The sequence below is a fragment of the Amblyomma maculatum genome, chromosome 9, assembly GCF_055883805.1.
Source record: "Amblyomma maculatum isolate TAMU_Amacu chromosome 9, ASM5588380v1, whole genome shotgun sequence".
Lineage (NCBI taxonomy): Eukaryota > Metazoa > Arthropoda > Arachnida > Ixodida > Ixodidae > Amblyomma > Amblyomma maculatum.
Genome location: NC_139352.1, coordinates 6,989,164 through 7,006,465, shown reverse-complemented (window position 1 = coordinate 7,006,465; position 17,302 = coordinate 6,989,164). Strand labels below are relative to the sequence as shown.

The 17,302-nt window shown below is 45.5% G+C and overlaps 1 protein-coding gene across 1 annotated transcript; it reads right to left on the bottom strand.

The window, feature by feature from the left end:
- Positions 1-3,138: 3,138 nt before the first annotated feature.
- Positions 3,139-6,885, bottom strand: LOC146178184 (uncharacterized). The gene is made up of 2 exons (XM_084579711.1): positions 6,184-6,885; positions 3,139-4,319 (listed from the first exon to the last, which is right to left on the bottom strand). Exons 1-2 carry the CDS (start codon positions 6,478-6,480, stop codon positions 3,204-3,206), a joined length of 1,413 nt encoding a protein of 470 aa, XP_084435837.1. The 5' UTR covers positions 6,481-6,885; the 3' UTR covers positions 3,139-3,203.
- Between the last annotated feature and the right edge of the window lie 10,417 nt (positions 6,886-17,302).

Below are 17,302 nucleotides of genomic sequence, written 5' to 3'. Positions count from 1 at the left end.
TGGCGCGACGCTCCTTTAATTTGTTTTTTCCTCAAGTGTTATCAATAAAATAAATCTATTAGACATAGGTTGAAGGCCACTGCCGCGATGGGGAAGAACAATGTACCACTAGGATGGGGTTTCAATGCATAGTTCTTGGCGTTTGTCCGACGTCACCTTAATGTGAATAAATATTATTTTATAATTTTAGTGCGATAGCTTAATGAGCACTATGTAGGCGAAACATGTGCAGTGCCAGTGGCGGTGCCATCTGTATGAAATCTGTACTTGCCAATCTCGTAGATGACAGGTGTGGTGTGGTAGATGGCTTGGCAGGTGAAAGAGAAATCCCACTCCCCATTTGTAATACAGAGGAGGAAAAGGCCAAACTGAGTGTCACAAGCTGCCTCACCTATTATACAGCGGAAGATGCGGGAGCTTATGGCTGGAATATAGAGCGAAATTCACGGGACTCCGTCGCTCCTCTGGACAAGATTCGACAAGCCGATGGGGCAGCGACCGCCTGTCCTTGACGCGGCTGCTGCATAGTCGGCCGAGGGTATAAAATAACCGACAGCAGCACGCCCTCACCAGTGCGTTTGGGAAGATTCAAACTTCCGGCCACTCCGCGGTGCTCCGAAAGCGTATTGTGTTCTTCGGGCCCGCGATCGACGCATCGTCCTCTGCACCTGTACGGCCGCCGCTACCGAGCAACACAGCCTTTGACGCCTCAGCAAACAAGAAAGACGTGAGAACTTCGGACTGTTGTTCAATCGAACATTATTTTCGCTTTGTTAACTTTTGACCTGACTTAGTAGTATTTTACGCTGTGTTCTTATGTAACTTTTGCTCATACTTATAATATCTGAAATACCTGCTTTATTATCTTTATAGTCTTCATATTTTTATCACAGTGTTTTGTTCATTGTCGGGTTATTTTTTTTTCTCTTATCATTTATTTCTTCGTCTTTATCAATATCTTGTCGTGGCGTTGTATTCTCTTTCATTGTACTCTATTATTATCAGTGTAATTTTGGTCTGCTATTTATAAACCTTCAATTGTTTGTAAAAGAAAGTGACCTATTTGTACTTATTCCTCAATCACACACCGACACACGTGCTTCACGGGTTGACCGGCCTAACTTTTAAATGTGTTCACAACCCTCATAGAGGAACGACGAGTAATCGTAAAGGGGATCCCGCACCTCTTGTGACCGTAAAGGCGGGGGTTTGTGACACTGAGTCAACAAGAATGAATATAGAAGAAATTGCCAATAGAAGTGGAATACGAATAGCATTTGAATCAAATCATGACTGAAAGAGTCAGAATCGGGATACAGTGACGAGTGAAAAAGACAGTTACCTCGTATCGTCCCAATCATCCTCAACTCTTTCACATCAGTCCGCAAAGGACATGCGATTTTAATTCTGGCTAAAGTTTAATATAAAATTAATTTTCTTCCTGTAGCCTTAAGTTTGGTCGCTTTATAAGAAAAAACTTCATTTTCTGCATATAAATGTCTAGCGATCCTTATTTCCCCCTCCCTGACTCACTCACGAGCCTCTCAACGCTCGTGCGGCTGTATTAGAGTAACAGCTGTGATGACATCACTGTGCCATACGATGCATCACCTATGGCGACAGACTGCAGGTTCTGCTTCGATTGGCTGTTTCGCTGTCCTGAAGTAGTTGCACGCAGCATTTGGAAGACCGGCTTTCTATGATGAAGGAATTCAAGCATGGTGCAAAAATATAATTAACCACTAAAATAAACAGTTCGAACATTCATGCTCAAGTTATTTAATGCTGTACGAGCGTGGAGAGCAATAAGGGAAGCCCTGCACATGGTGCAGTCCAAATGAAGATGATGTTAAAAGCCTCGTTCTTTAAAAAATCCGGCGTCGGCTTTGGCTTCATGAGCGAAAAACCATAGGAATTCCTCTTACAGATGTCATGTGATATGATCAGTCATCCACTGATTGGTCGGCGGATTTTAAGACGTCACGAGGTCACCTGGCATGAGCGAGTCCACAAAAGCTGCCAGCTTGCGTCCCTTATTTGGGATTGAAATCAAATTCTTCAGCGCTCTTTGATCCGCAGTTGGACCCGCTACTCCGATACCACGCCCGCACGTTCGAACGGCGTTAGTTTAAGCGCGTCTTTATATCCCTGTCTGGTTGCTCTTCACATGATGCAGTAATGCGAAGGCATTACCCAGCAGCCATCTCCTAACCTCAACCTTCTGGTTTTACACTGGACTGACCTCCCACTGTAACTACCCTCCCCCCCCCCCCCCCCAAACACACACACAAACACACACATAAAAGTTTTGTCTCTGGTGTTAAGCCCCTGTGCGGAGTAAAAGCAGTCACTGAAGAAACGCGTCACAGTAACTATAGGAAGTATAAGGTATATAACTATATCTGTTAGCGCACCTTTCTCGCATCTGTCAAGTTAAAAAGTTGTGCAGATTGTGCGGATAGATAGCGTTGTAGAGCCACTATGAGTTCTAGCGTATGTTCAAGAACTCCAGGTGGTCGACATTTCCGGAGCTCCCCACTACGGCGTCTCTCATAGCCTCAGTCACATTGAAACGTTTAACACCATAAACCAAACCAAGCTATGAGTTCTAGCCACAGGTTCCATGGCACTCCTGCTAATTTTTTGGATTCCACTACTTGGTAGCGACCTCACTTCCTTCACCTACTCGTATCGTCCATGGCACAATCATGTCACACCAGCCCGCCCGGACTCACCCATGAGAGAAAACTTTACCCTCTAACGTCGAGGCCGAGCTCGAAACAAGACGCTTAAAACAAGAGACTCTTATTCACTTCAGAGTTGCGCGCATTCACCTACGTTTGTAAAAATAAAAAGAGGGAAGCAGGGGCTATGGTGACTTGCGCACAATCGTCGCATTCACTTCAGCTCTTGTGACACCTCTGACACGAACCTAATCTTCGGTTTCATTTCCGGTTCTACTGTATTATTGATTTCTGTCTAAACGCGGCAGTGTCTGTCTATGCGCAGTCATACCTTTTCTTTTGCATTTCATCCCGCTTGGTTCTTGTGGCCATGATCCACGCAGAAGGAAACGACGACTATGAATGCAAGTTAAAGCAACGCAAGTGATGCATCAGGCAATAAAGCTATAAAAAATTGTTGTGATTATAAAGACATAATGACAGTTTTATTTTTTTCTGGGACTCAGTTACCAACATATCCTAACCTTCCACGACAACATCTAAGCATATCTCTTCTCCTCTGAAGAAGCCTGCGGCGCTAACCATCTCCACACTCTGCCAGAAGAGGCAGTCCCATCTTGAACTTTCTTGAGTCTTATTCATCACTATCACACCTCCGTTTGCATCAACAATTCGCACACATGACATGGTTGGTTTTGTGTAGGAGCTTTCGACAGTGCCGGAAAATCGAAAGCCGACCTCTAACCTCTTGGGATACCCCTTAATTTGGATACCCATTGTGAAGTGCACATCCCTGCGGTGCCATTGAGTGGCCTCGGGAATTTTTACGATCGTGAAGTCGAGGTTTGTGATTGCGTCAGGGTTCATCACGTAAAATGAATATAGGACGACGCTTTTGTCGTGTCGCTTGGGCGCGAACAAGTCTCGCGGTTCGGTCCCCTCATGTTTCACGATGCCATAAAATTCTCGTCTGTTCAAGCCAATTATTGGAGCTTTGACGTGTGCAGCAGAGGCTCTACGCACAGATTCAATGTCATGAAGTGCGTTGTCAGCAAAACACTCCAGTTTTCGAAGAATGTGTTTCTTTTCCAGATCCCATGGGATGGGCGTCTCGCGATCCCAACTTGCCTCTTCAGCGGCGCTCTGGCACAGTTTAGAGATGAGCTCTTCGATATTCGTCCGCATCTGGGTGAGACTCAATGAAAGTTCCCTTTCAACGCGCGCCTGCACGCAGTCCTGAGTGCGCTGTTTTTGTCTGCAAAGTTCGGAAATTTCTCGTAGGAAGCTGCCTTGGTTCCCAACTTCCTCAGAAATTTTGTTAAGCTGACTTTGCAATGCAGGAATATGATCCTGGCACGCCTCCATAAGCAAAGCTTTGAATTCTTCCACACTGGCTCTAATGTCACGCGCTTGAATGGCGCCGTCTCCATGATGCGGGTGATTATCGCCTCCTGAAGAAGTCGCTTTGTCAGAACATCCGGCCGTGTAGTGTGTGGCTAGTTCGGCGTGGGGTATGTTTGCGCCACACCGAGGGCAATCTAAAGCGTGAAAAGAGCATTCCTCTTCGTAGTGTCGCAGTACATCGGGTAATTTGCCGACGAATGAGCAGCCTTGATCCTGGTTCCAGCAGTAAGCCTTGAAAATAAGATGAAAAAGGATCAGCGGACAATCAGAGACTTGATAGTTGTGTAGACATCGCAATAATCAGCAGCACCACGCACGTTGTGCACGTATGTAACATTAGTCTGCATAAAATCTCGGAGCCCATTCATGACCACCACATGAATTCTTCCGCGACAGAAAAAAAAAAAAAAAAATGGACGTAAGTCGGCTTTTACTTTTATCTAAACAAGCACCCTCCACAGAAAATTATAACTGCAACTGCAAGAAAAATTTTCGATCAGTGTTATTACACATTGAAAAATTCATTTCTTTTATTGGCAGTAGTCTTTTCTTCAGGTTATATATACCTTGCTGTCAGTCACAGATAGCTGTGAATTTAAAAAAAAAAAAAAACCGCATGAACGCAGTGAAAGTCATTTCACTTCAAACTGCATGTGCTTTTTTGTTAGTATTAAGCTGAGCCGTTAGTTTAGTTGCTAAGGAAATTATTCGGGGTTCAACTTGGCTTACCGTTCAATCTATATAAGTGGTTCTGTTATTGGCGAGAGGAAATGCGCCGTATCTATTTCACTTCTCGGTAAACACCTTCTTTAAAAATTAACGGCATGCAATTGAACGAACATATATATCCGCTCGAATCCTTATTAGAAAAATACCTTCAGAAATGCCTATCACATGGACGCTAAATGGGGAAGTGAAATTCTGTGACACGACCCCGAACAGACACACAAACACACACACAAAAAAAAGCTGCGTTGCAGTTTTAGTGCGACATCTAGTGACAATTTTTCAGACACACAAACAGACGATTTTGCTAGCACCTAAACTTCCGAATTAGTGCTCTCGCACTGACAGTGGAACTAAATCGTTGCATGCAAAACATGTTTAGGCCACCACTTTGCAAATACAATTAGGAATCACACATTTTTTGTGGATACCTAATAGACGCATAGGCGCCAGGGAACCAGCGAAACTAGCTGAAAATAGGATAGCGTTTTATTTTGTCCAAGCCTTTTTTTTTTTTTTGCTTCCATTTTGTGATTTCTGAACTCGTCATTGAGGCATCTGATCACAACCCATTGTTTGGCAATCGCTACACGAAACACACCAGCAGATATATCAATCAATCAATCAATCAATCACCAATAAATCAATCGACTCAATGACTACGACAACACAGCAATAACATGTGCGAATCTGGCCAGTCACTGCTGCAACTTCAATAAAGAAAAAAGGAACAGGTAACGAAAAAAGCTGTACCGCACTGAGCAAGTACCGAGATCCCGACAGAAATTCGGCAGACGCCCGTATACTGTAGGATACCAACGCACGTTAAAGAACCCAAGTTGGTCCCCATTTCCGGAGCCCTACACAATGGCGTCCTTCATAACATGAGTCACTTTGGGATGTTACACCCTATAGGCCGAAACCGTTGAAAATTGCAACGAATCGAAGGCCTATAAAATTCACAAACGGCAAGACAAGCGCGCTATATAGTACTGCTCAGATTGACTTTCCAGGAATATAACATCGTTTTATCATGGCACAAAAGAAAAATGCACCAAGTCATTTATTCGCGCATCGCCGTTGTCACATGCAGGGTTCTTGTGTGTGTCCTCTCTGGCATTGCTGAATGTTCTGTTATACAAGCAGTAGCAAAACCTAGATAAAATAAGGTCAAACTCAGCGCCTTTTCCGCTCTTGTATTAATTACCCGCGCATCTTTTAGCTGATCCAATAACAGTTATTATCTTGTGCATGCTGCTGTTGCGTTGTCTTCTTAAAACGTACATACTCGTTCGTTTCGGAGATATTCGGCACTCCCATAATCATCACAGAAATAAATAATAGAAAAAAAAATTAAAATAGCACTCACATTGAGCGTGTTTAGTTTCTTCGGGTTCAGTGGTATCTTGCCGCAGTACTCATCGTCGAAAGGTTCCTGGTCCAAGGGACAGACGCCGCCTGCGCCAGCTTGGCTGCTACCCCGCTTGCATATCTCGCACAGAACGTGTCGGCATGGGAGCATCACTGTGGTTTCGGGAATCACTCCGCATAAGCAGCACGCGTAACATCGTGCGCCGTCTCCTGTAAACCTGATCGGTCTCCATTTCACACCGCCAAGGCATCCGGCGCTCAAGCGCAGCAGCCCTCCTGCTCCGGGGTACGGCATGGCTGCCACTTAGCCGTGCGAGCTATGAGTGATACGAGGGGCGGAGGACGGAAATGTCGCGATAACTTAATCGACACCAACAAACGAGCTCTGTGAGCTGATATACGAGCTCTTTTTCTCGCGCAGTGTTATCTTTTTTTCCGAGAGCGAAATTACTGAGTACCTGTCAAATTGGTTTTAGGCCGTATTGTTCAATATGGTGTACGCATACTAATTTAGAAAACAGTGTCCGATTAGCCCGCCGACATTTCATTTCATTTTATTACCTTAAGGACCCCTTTCGGGGTATTACACAAGGGGTATTACCAATATGCTGCACTATAGTTATTCGGGACATTAATAAAGCATACGACAGTGTTGAGCATAGGCCCCTATTTCACAGACAAGTTCTAGGCTTACCAGGTTACTTTATCACATGGGTGTCAGCATTCAATCCTGACAGACAGGAAATTTTACTGCTGCCAACGTGGGGTATCCTCACCTAAAGTCAGATAAACCCCAGGGGTACCTCAAGACGCGGTTCTCTCTTGCTTTTTATTCTTTTACTCAGTTCTATTCCGAAAACTCCTGATGTGTCTACATATTTGTATGCTGATGACATAGCTTTCTTTGCAGCAGCAGATTACTTACATTCTCTTTACAGGGTTTTGCAGTCATACTTAGATGCCCTTGACCAATGGTTAACAGATATCCACTTATGCAATGTGCATTGTTAGTATAGAGCAAGTTGCTGCGAAAGGAGTCAGGGCGGTGGGAATGCTGCGTAGGCTGAGCAGCCCTCAGTGCGGTATGCGCAGGCACACTCTTTTGACGTTTTACAAAATGTATGTTCGCCCTATTTTCGAATTTGGCTGTGTCCTCTTTTCCGGAGCCGCTGCATATAAACTGCGTCAGCTTCTACTCTTAAAGAGAGAAGCTCTTCGTCTCTGTTTGGGACTCCCTAAGTCTTTGTCCAACGATGTTTTACACCTTGAAGCACGGTTGTCACCCCTTACATCGGGGTTTCACCTTCTGACAGTCCAAACATTTTTAAAATTACGCGATTTGGAGCTACATATGACCAAGTTGATTTTCCTTACTCATCCAGGGGAATTCTTTAGTGTAATGTGGTCTCGATTTCAGTCTCCTCAAATTTGTTTCGTTGAATCCTTGCTGCGACGACTAAATATGCAAATGGCTGAAATTGTTCTCGTAGGACTAGCCACATCATTTGTGAACATAATCGTTCATTCTACTTATCGACATAATGCCAAATTACTACCTTCCCTTTTGGTAAACGGCATACTACAGGACTACTTGAGGACTTTTCGCTCATATGTTATAACTGCGACTGATGTATCGGTATATGAAAAGAAGGCGGGTGTAGGCATTTTCTCTCATTCCCTTGCACAGTCTTTTTCTCTCCGTCTTCCAGATTTCACCCCAATTTATTTAGCGGAGTTATTAGCTGCAGTTCTTGACCTGCGTAGGCTCCCGAATTCTTATTCATCGGATTTAATACTTACAGACTCATTATCGATGTGCACTCACCTATCTGCGTCTACTGAGTCGCAGTTAGTTCGCACATTTAAATTTCTCATCCCTCTTCATGTTCAATCGATTAGGATAGTTTGGGTTCCTGGTCACAGAGGTCTTCATTTCAATGATATCTGCTGATGGTTTAGCGAAAGCAGCCCTGACTGGTCCGATCTTTGACCTCCTTCCAACCTGTGCAATCGTCACGGCAGCACGTTTTCATAATTGTATTTTAAGGCTAGAATTTCGCAGTAATTCCCTTACTTCACTGGATGACATTCATCGTCTTCTATTATTTCCTTGGAGGAGTAAAACTTAGCGGCTTCGCAAACTTGAAGTTTCCTTCCCGCCACTTCGTTGTCGTGTTCCTCAACTAAACTTTTACCTTTACAGGCCTGGTTTTGCAACCTCTCCCCTGTGCAAATATTGTGATTAACCAGAAACAACTAAACAATTTTTGCTCGTTTGTCGCCGATATACATCGCTAAGGAGGCGGCTTGTAGAAATGCCATTACAGAAACTTAGCTAGCACTTGTCGTCAGCGGTTGTTCTGTCTCTTGGCGCTTCTATGCTGGGACGTGCCGATTGGAATGTATGCTCTACCGTACAAAATTTTCTACTAGAATCAAAACGTTTTCCATCACAACTGGTTGTTATAATTTTGGTCCTGTATTGTTGATATACTTTTTTGTTATTCATAATTATGCATTTATTTATTTATTATTATTATGTAATTATTTTTAATCTCACTAATTAAAATTTCAGCAAGCCCATGCACCACCCTTAACCATCACTCTCAGCGAACCGGATTTTATCAAAATCCTGTTTGCTGTTTGTTTTCTAAGAATTGAATATCAGAAACTGTAATCACCGCCTGGCCGTGGCCAATACCACTTCTGGGTATGCGCCATTTTATGAGAACTACAACAACAACCAAACGGACAGATTTATTCCAGGCGAACACGAGACACGTGCCAGCCGCAGCGAGCGTCACGCGAGCATGTAGCAACGCAGCCAAGCTAACCGGCCTAGCCACTGCATGTGGCTACAACACCCCTAACCGCCAACTGCGAAAAGAAGAATCAGCGTCGTCCCGAGAACAATTTGAGTTCACCCCGACATGTGGACACTGCGGCTGAAAGGTATGCCAGAGGGCGTCACCGAGAAGGCTGTTTGCATCGACGACAAGATCTACTCCTTCGGAATTTACTGCATGGGCAAAGAACAGCTCAAACCCAAGCCCGTCGACATGTACGTCTTCGACGTTGCATCCTACAAGTGGGAAATGGTGCAAGCGCGATCGGACCCCGACGAAGAACCATTCGAGCGCGATTACATGGTCGTTGCCCACGGCCGCTGAGCATCTCAGGATCACTTGGTATTTTTACTTTCCTTGCAACTTATTGTACTGCTTCGACACCAACACCGTGACATGGTGTTTCCTAGAAACGTCGGGCGATCTGCCAACCAGGATCTGCGGTCACTCGGCGTGCGTGATAGCCGACAGGATGAACCTTTTCGGTGGAAACCCAGGGGACACACTCTTTGAGGAGATAGAGGTGCTTGATCTAACTACGCTACATTGGCACCGCGTACCAACCACGGGCGAGCCGCCACGGTGACGTCTGGAACACACCGCATCTACCATTGGGAGCCGCATGTACGTGTGGGGCGGTGCGGCGGCGCTCGACGACACTGGCGATAACTCTTTGGCCCACTTAGAAACGACCATCTTGACCTGGGTGCGCCCGCACGTAAAGGTATTGCCCCCTGAAGTACGTTGCCAACACTCCGCTTTCGTGTACAAAGGAGAGCTGCATGCCTTTGGAGGCATCAACATGCACCGACGGGCCTACCTTGAAGACATGCACGAGTATAATCCCGACAAGTCATGTTGGACCCAAATAACGCCACGCGACTCAGGCCTGTCTGCAAGGAAGCGCCTTGGATGTTGCATGGTCGGCAGAGAAGTCCTTTTCTTTGGGGGATTCGCTCCTGAAGCTGATGGCGTGCGCAAGCACGAAAGTATTTATAGTGAGCCAGGAGTTGCCCTGAGGGATACTTTCTTTTTGTACTCTGCACCGACACATGAAGACCTTGCGCATACTTGTTCTAACAGATGAACGCATGGATGCTGCTCATTTTCCACATGCCATTAGGAACGAGATCAAAGTAATCATTGCAGATAACACGTCTAACACCGACAACAATAACGGTATAACGCTGCACTCTCAACGAACGAGACTCCATCAACGCGTTCGGAGTCGACGATGGTGCTTTGTGACTGATAGATGTGGCGTGGCTCCTGTCGCTGGCAATAAAGGTCGTCCTTCTTCTACCCAATCCTGCTTGAACACAATTTTGAAATCGATAAGAAAGCCATTCGTTAACTCTCTACGATTCCTTCACGAAGTCTCTGATTATATTAGAGTGGGGATGGGAGGATGCATGACAAAATGAGATCGCGGTATTGATTCAGGCAATAAGAAAACAAAGCAGCGGAGAAATGAGGTAGTATCAGTGAAAGGCATGTATAATATTTTGATTTCGTTAAGTGGTCATGCAGTCTGTTTACCATAATTATATGTTATGTTTGTTTTCATGTCCCTTCTGCCCAGGCCAATCTGGCCTACATTACTGTGAAATAGATAAATGATAAATGACAGGGTAAAGGGGAATAGATGACTAGAGGTCGAGCGAGTGAACAAGCTTATAAGTGAACAGCTCCAAGGTTAGTAAGATAAAATTATTCCGCGTCCCAGAATGACGTTTCATTATTTGAGTCTGAAATATTAACTTATATTTGAGTCTGAAATATTAAATAGCCACCACAAAGCACGAATGCCTGTCATGTTTTATTGGCGCCACAAACATTTGACGCAATATTTTAACATGTTGCGTTTTTATTTATTTTTGGACAGTTTAATTAAAAATAACATGGAGCAATAAGGGCTATACCACGCAGGAGCCACCACGACGCTAATTTCATGCAGCAGATTACAGGAAAGAACACGAGAAAAAAAAAAAAAGCAGTAACGGAGTTTAACTTTAGATAATGTCCATTATATATACAATTGTTACCGTAAATGAGTTCTGTAATAGAAAGTTCGGCTGATTGTAAAGGATGCCGTCTCCGTAATTAAGTGACATCTGGACATCTTTCTGGACATCTGGAGTCTGGACATCTTTTCAAATCTTGCACACCCTCGCAAGAAATTACTCCGATAGAAGGTGCACCAGTTCGTAGTTTGGGGTGCGGTTAAAGTCCATTACATGCGAACTAACCGCCGACAGCTGTACGACAGTGCCCATGGTCACACCGCAGTCGCGCAAGCGTTGCTCGAACGTCTTGATCAACTTAGTCTCAAGCAGGTGCGCGCCCCATTTGAGCACGAAGGATGGTGGAATCAACGTTCGGGCTTCGATCCCGTTGCGAACGGCGTCCACCGGACGGTCGCGAACGTCGGATGCTTCGCTGTAGCACTTCGCCGCATACTGCCACTTCAGATCTTCCAGCATGCCGATTTCGGGCAGCCACTTGTTGGGACAGTTCGCGGAGAATAGCGGTTCGACGCACTGCGGGAATTTCGGTACGAGCTTTCGAATGATCTCGTCCAACCGCGGAGTGGTGCAAAGCATTCCCAACGTGATGTGGGACTTGTAGTCGGCGTTCGCAGTAAAAGCAATGCATAGCGTCCATCCCTCACCCGTCAGGTGCAGTCCTTGATGATCTCTCGCAATAGCGGCTTTAAATCCGCGATTCTTGATCACAGTGAGAACCTGGGAGAACCATTCCATTGCGTGCTGGTCGTCGACGACTTTCCGCACTTCTTTCAGTACCTCGCTGGTCTCCTCGTAACCCACTTCGATGGCCACATGCGACGGGTAGCCGTGCCCCAGCAACATCCACGGTCTCTCGGGCACTTTCATGACGATCCTTCCCTGGCGAAATGCCGCGTTCGCCTCCTTCAGGACACTGTCAAAAGCCCCGCGCAACGAATACAGCAGCGTGTTCGGCAGCGAAGCAGGATTGTAGTTTTCCTTGTCAAAGTAAATCACCGCTTGAAAAACGGTGACGTGCATTGCGCTGTCCTTTGTTTTCAGAATTAAGATCCCCGGAGCGATGGCGTCTCGAATTCGGTGCACGAATTGGTCGTCTGCAAGCTTGAAAATGATTCCGAAACCGGGACGAGTGTCCGTCACGTCAGTGCCGTCCGCAATGCTTTGGGAACACCATGGCTGAAAGTTTTCCAAGTTACAGATAGCTTTGCTCCAGTCAACTCCTTGTTCTGAACCCGAAGCACAGGCCATTCTTTTTGTTGCCTTTCACTAGAATCCCACTCACATACAGGCAAAAACGAGAAGTCGCTGGGGATAACAAGATACTTGCCTGTGTAGTGCTGAGCCGGGGAACGCAGAGACTACCGCGAATGCTCTCCCGATGACTGGAGCAGTGCGCAGACGGTAACATGCGCGGACAAGCTCGAGAAAAAACATAAGTAGGAGCGAAGGGCGTGTTTATATACCCGGTATCAGCAGCGAGATTCCGAAACTTCCCAACGGGATTTCTGGGAGCGCAAGACCTGGAGCAGCTGAATGCGACCCAAGGCGAAAACAATCTAACGCTGGCAAATAAAGGTCTCTCTCTCTCTCTTTCGGGGCGGAGACATGCAGATACCGGATACCAGACATAACGCCCTCTCGCACACGGAGAGGAAACAATGTCGCGCAACATCCGGGGAAGGAGATTTAAACGTAAGTGGGAGGCGAGTAGATTTAAAGTCACGATAATGCGAAATCGCGTCTGTTATCAAGATGTAGCCGTCTGGCGCCCTCTCCTTTTGGCTACCGATCTTTTGTTAATATGCGTAGCGGCATATACGTGGGTCATCGTGCTAACATTTCAAATGGCGCGGCGATGTACGATTCTGTACGCAACAGCGCAGAGGTAATGAAATTGCTACAACACTTCTAAGGTGACAGCGTTAAAGACCACATTGTATAGAAATCCCGTCGTTGTCAGCGTAGCGTGCGAAAAAATCCGATCCTGCCCCAGGAATTGGTTGCATTTGGAATGGAAAGGTACTAAATAAAGTGGAACTAATAATGTGCATAAAAATAAAGTTATGCTTGTATTTATTTATTCATTCTTTAGGTAACTGCATCGCCAAAAGCTCATTACAGCAGTGGAGAAGCAAGCTATACACAGCGCAAAACACGGGCTGCGGACAAATAATAGCAAGAACACCACAAGCGGTGTGCTGCCCATCCTTTTCCAGTCTTCCTTGTTTTGTGCATTTCTTACGTCCTTTCCAGCCCAATTTCTGACCGCTGACAATGTACAAACGTCCGTGATATTCAAATTGGGATTTTGGTTCGGGACTTCGAGCGAACACGCAAAGAAAAAAATTAATTGTGGTGTAACTCTGGTTAACCCTAGTTGAATTGCGAAAGCAACGGCAGAAGCTTCTTTTGCCTGCTACATTATTCCCCTATCACGCCCTATCAGTATAAGGTGCTGCATTATTGCGGTCACTTAAGCTCATCCTTTAAAGGTATGACGCTAGAGCGTAAGCTACCAGCCCACATATAAAGTCACGCTTCAGCCAAGCCGTATGGACGGGCCTGCGTGTCGTAGGGGTGACGAGAATGCAAACGGTTCTGGCAGGCTCATTCTGATATCACCCTCCCGTATGAAAGGTGCGACCCGAGTTGGCAGCTCCTGCCCGTGGCATAAGGGTAACGTGAATTCAAATGCCATGGCAGGTAGATTGTTTTTATGAGGAGACCGTAGCTACGACTCTTTACGGCGTAGCTGCGGCCACCCGAGGTCTCGCTTTGGCTGTAGTAGTGTTGCTTTCGTAACGTAAGAAACCCCAAACTGAGCAAGATTTCTTTCATAAACTGTTCGCGATTTGAATATTTCCATCATCGTATTTTCTGTGACCATAGCCTCCTTTATATATAGTCGTGGAAGGAGCGCGCAGACTGATATCGGGCGACGGAGAACCGCGCGCGCAACGAGTGGACAACGCAGTAGTAATATAGTATAGTATAAAACGTTATTCCACAAAACGGCAAGGGGTTTAGGGGTTGGGGTGTTGAGCTGCAGGTGGTGTTCCTAGGTACAGGATCGGCCCGCTCAACCAGCGCTAGCTGATCTTGCGGGTCGGAGCTGGACAGAAGCCTCTCCCACTGCTCGACTGACGGGTTTGTAATTTTGGGCTCAAAGCATGATGTATACGTATACACCTGCCCTTCACCCGTACTTCAGTCAGAAAGAGGGACCAATTGATTACGTTTCTACGGGGAGCGTAATATCGCGCAGAGGTTCAGACGCCAGCCTGCAGCATGAAGGGTTGGTTGGCAGATCCTTTTTTTTTTTTTTTAATGTTGGCTTATTTTGGGGGATATGAATTGCTGTAGTTTTTGCAGATACTATCTCCGATACCCGATCGAAGCACAGGGTTTATTTAAAATTTCCAGCCACTGGTCATTGGCCGTATTGGCCTCGAGATCGAGGAGAGTCGCCACCTAGCATCATAGCGGCAAACCCTACCCAGTGTGGATGCGTGCTCGCGTCGCGTGCCGCAGTGACACGCGCGCGCGTGCGGCGTGTACAAGAGCGCTTTTCGTTTGTTTCGCGGTTCCTGTGCGCTTTTGCTTACCTATCTGCCTCCTGCAAAATAAATATTAACAGGCTATTATTACCCCACGCTCCATAAAAAAAAAATAAAAAATGCTTGTCCATATCGAGTATAGCACGCTGGAAAGGACATCATCAGTCGCGGTCTTCGGCACTTGAGTTTCTTGCCCTGCTGTCGTAAGGCGCCGTGTCAAAGCAAAACAGGTTGCTGCCGTCAATACAACCTAAGGCAAACGCTCAAAAATCTTATATTCTCGTTTATGCTTGTAACACCGCAACTACTGAAACATGCGACCGCAAACTGCTGCATAACAAAATCCAGTTTGAACAAGTCACTCTGTGCCTTCTGTATCCACGATAAAGTTGTCCGAGTAACTTTTTTTTTCTTTTTTTTTTTTTTTTTTTGCTGTTAAACCTCTGTCAGGGTGTCTCAGCGGTAGGGCGCTCGATGGCTGATTTCGAAAACCCAGCCGATTTCAATCCCGGCCGTTTCGAAAGGCGCTCCTCAGCTGTGGGATTTGACTGCACGTGAAACAATGCCACATGGTCAACGACACCGAGGCCCGCCCCTACATCATCCGTCATATAGCCGATGTCGCATGGCGCGTTAAACACATATATGCATTTTTCACTTTTCTTTTTTTTTCTGTTGAAGGTGTCTGTGCATCCGTAACAGTGGTAATGAGCAGATTTCGTTTTAGGGAAATGTCGAACGTTTGAGAAACAAATATTTCCAGCACCTATTACAATAAATATAATACACATAGATCAGTGTACACTGTTAACCCACTAGAATCATTAGAACCCCTTTTTGTTGGGCAATAATTATTTATAGTCACATAAGATGAACTCTATTTCTTTCAGGACAGTCTTAAATCTGGCACCTGTTGTAGAAGTAAACGACAGAACCGCCCCAATTCACTGCTCAACAGTAATTACAATGATAAAGAAATCTTCATCCTTCAAATCAAAATTCCTTGCCAGAACACGACAGCGACCAAGTGCAGCTTTTAAGATGTCTTCGCAGCTACTGATTTGTAGCTAACACTTTAACGCTATTGAAAATTAATCGCTACATGGTGAAATTCATTGTCATTGAAAAAAAAAATGTTACACTACTAATTTACCAATTGTACACATCACACACATCAGAAATTCCTTATAGTTCCCTAGGTTTCAGGAAATCAGTCATTTCACAGTGCAACACCAGATTATCTGCTGCAAGAAGCATCCGCTTTGTTGTGAGCTCGGAAAACTCAATCCACTCACCGCTCTACATGTAAGCAGTCAGCTTTCCTGTGCAGCGAGGTTTTCTGTACAGTGTTGGCGTAATCTCATCCTCTGCGGAATACTTGTGCCTGGTTGTCTAGCCAGAATTGATGTCCACTCAGTCTACGGCAACCCGCCGGGCAGTATGCCGACACTACTACATTTAACCTAACATTTAACCTTGACACTAAGTTTGCCTGTCTCACTCGTATAAGACACGCGCACTGCGTTGAAAAGGCAATAAGATATGTCATGTTTAGGCCCAAGTATCAGGCCTGTGAGCGCCGTACAATGCAAAAAGCGTGCAAAGCGATGCCAGTAAATCTAAAAGACGGGCGGTTGCATGCCTTGTTTAGCAAAAATCCGCGCATCTATTTTTTTTTTTTTTTTCGGCATTGGCAAAATAGACGGAATTGTTCTGCAATATGGGAACACTCTAAACAGTAAATTGCTAATGCATTGCATCAGACACGTTTTCATTGCCAACAAACCCGTCGTAAACTGCGTTTCTGCGAGCGCCGCCGGCTGCTGATCCCCACTATCGGAGCGACGGTGGCGCCACATCTAGGTCGATCTCGCGGCGAATACCTGAGCAGAGTGACTCTTCTCCCCCCCTACACACACACACACACACAAACACACTTTCGACCTCCTTCAATCAGTATGAGCGTGGCCCGCTGCTCTGGCATCATCCCGACACGAACACCATTTTCACTAGTGTATGGCACGACACCGTTATAACAGCTCCCATCTCAGACTTCCCTTCTGGATTCTCGTTTGCGTACGTGATGAGCTCACAGTTAATCACATTCTATTACCATAATCACAACTGAAAGGACTTGAGAAAAAAAAATGTGTATTTCACGATGAACACATTCCATTTAATCCTGCAAAGTACTCGTCAATTTTTCTCATTTTTACGCTTCTGTAGAGAGCCAATGTTTTAAATCAAATACAACTATCGTAATTCTAGGCACTTAACAGACCATCTAGCCTTATGTTTGAAGCATGATAGCCACAGCTACTTATGCCCCAAAAGATTCATATACGTATAACTAACTTTGTTTGGGTATATACATGCTGCTACTCGTTTAATTGCTAATCCCTTAGTTTGTGCCTGTATCCCATACATACTCATTAGTACAAGCAAAGTATTAGCAAAGACAATCTGATAATGTCCCATTTTAAACAAGCCATACGAACGCGTGTTCTTGAAGCCAAAGGCCAGAGTGTCTCCCTCGAGGTTCAAGGGTAGTCGAGGGATCAATTCCCATCTGCTCTCGTCTCAAAGGTGCCGCCCGAACTGGCAGTTTCGTGATGCCATGTGGTCTCGTGACGTCACAAAACTCACTTACCAAACAGTGCCTGGCCATGCCACCTGCAAACTGCCAC

Excerpts from the sequence above, each read along its gene's own strand:
- LOC146178184 (XM_084579711.1), bottom strand. The coding sequence starts at position 6,480 with ATGCCGTACCCCGGAGCAGGAGGGCTGCTGCGCTTGAGCGCCGGATGC. Across the intron at positions 4,320-6,183 it reads AGAAACTAAACACGCTCAAT|GCTTACTGCTGGAACCAGGA; the intron begins GTGAGTGCTATT and ends CTTATTTTCAAG.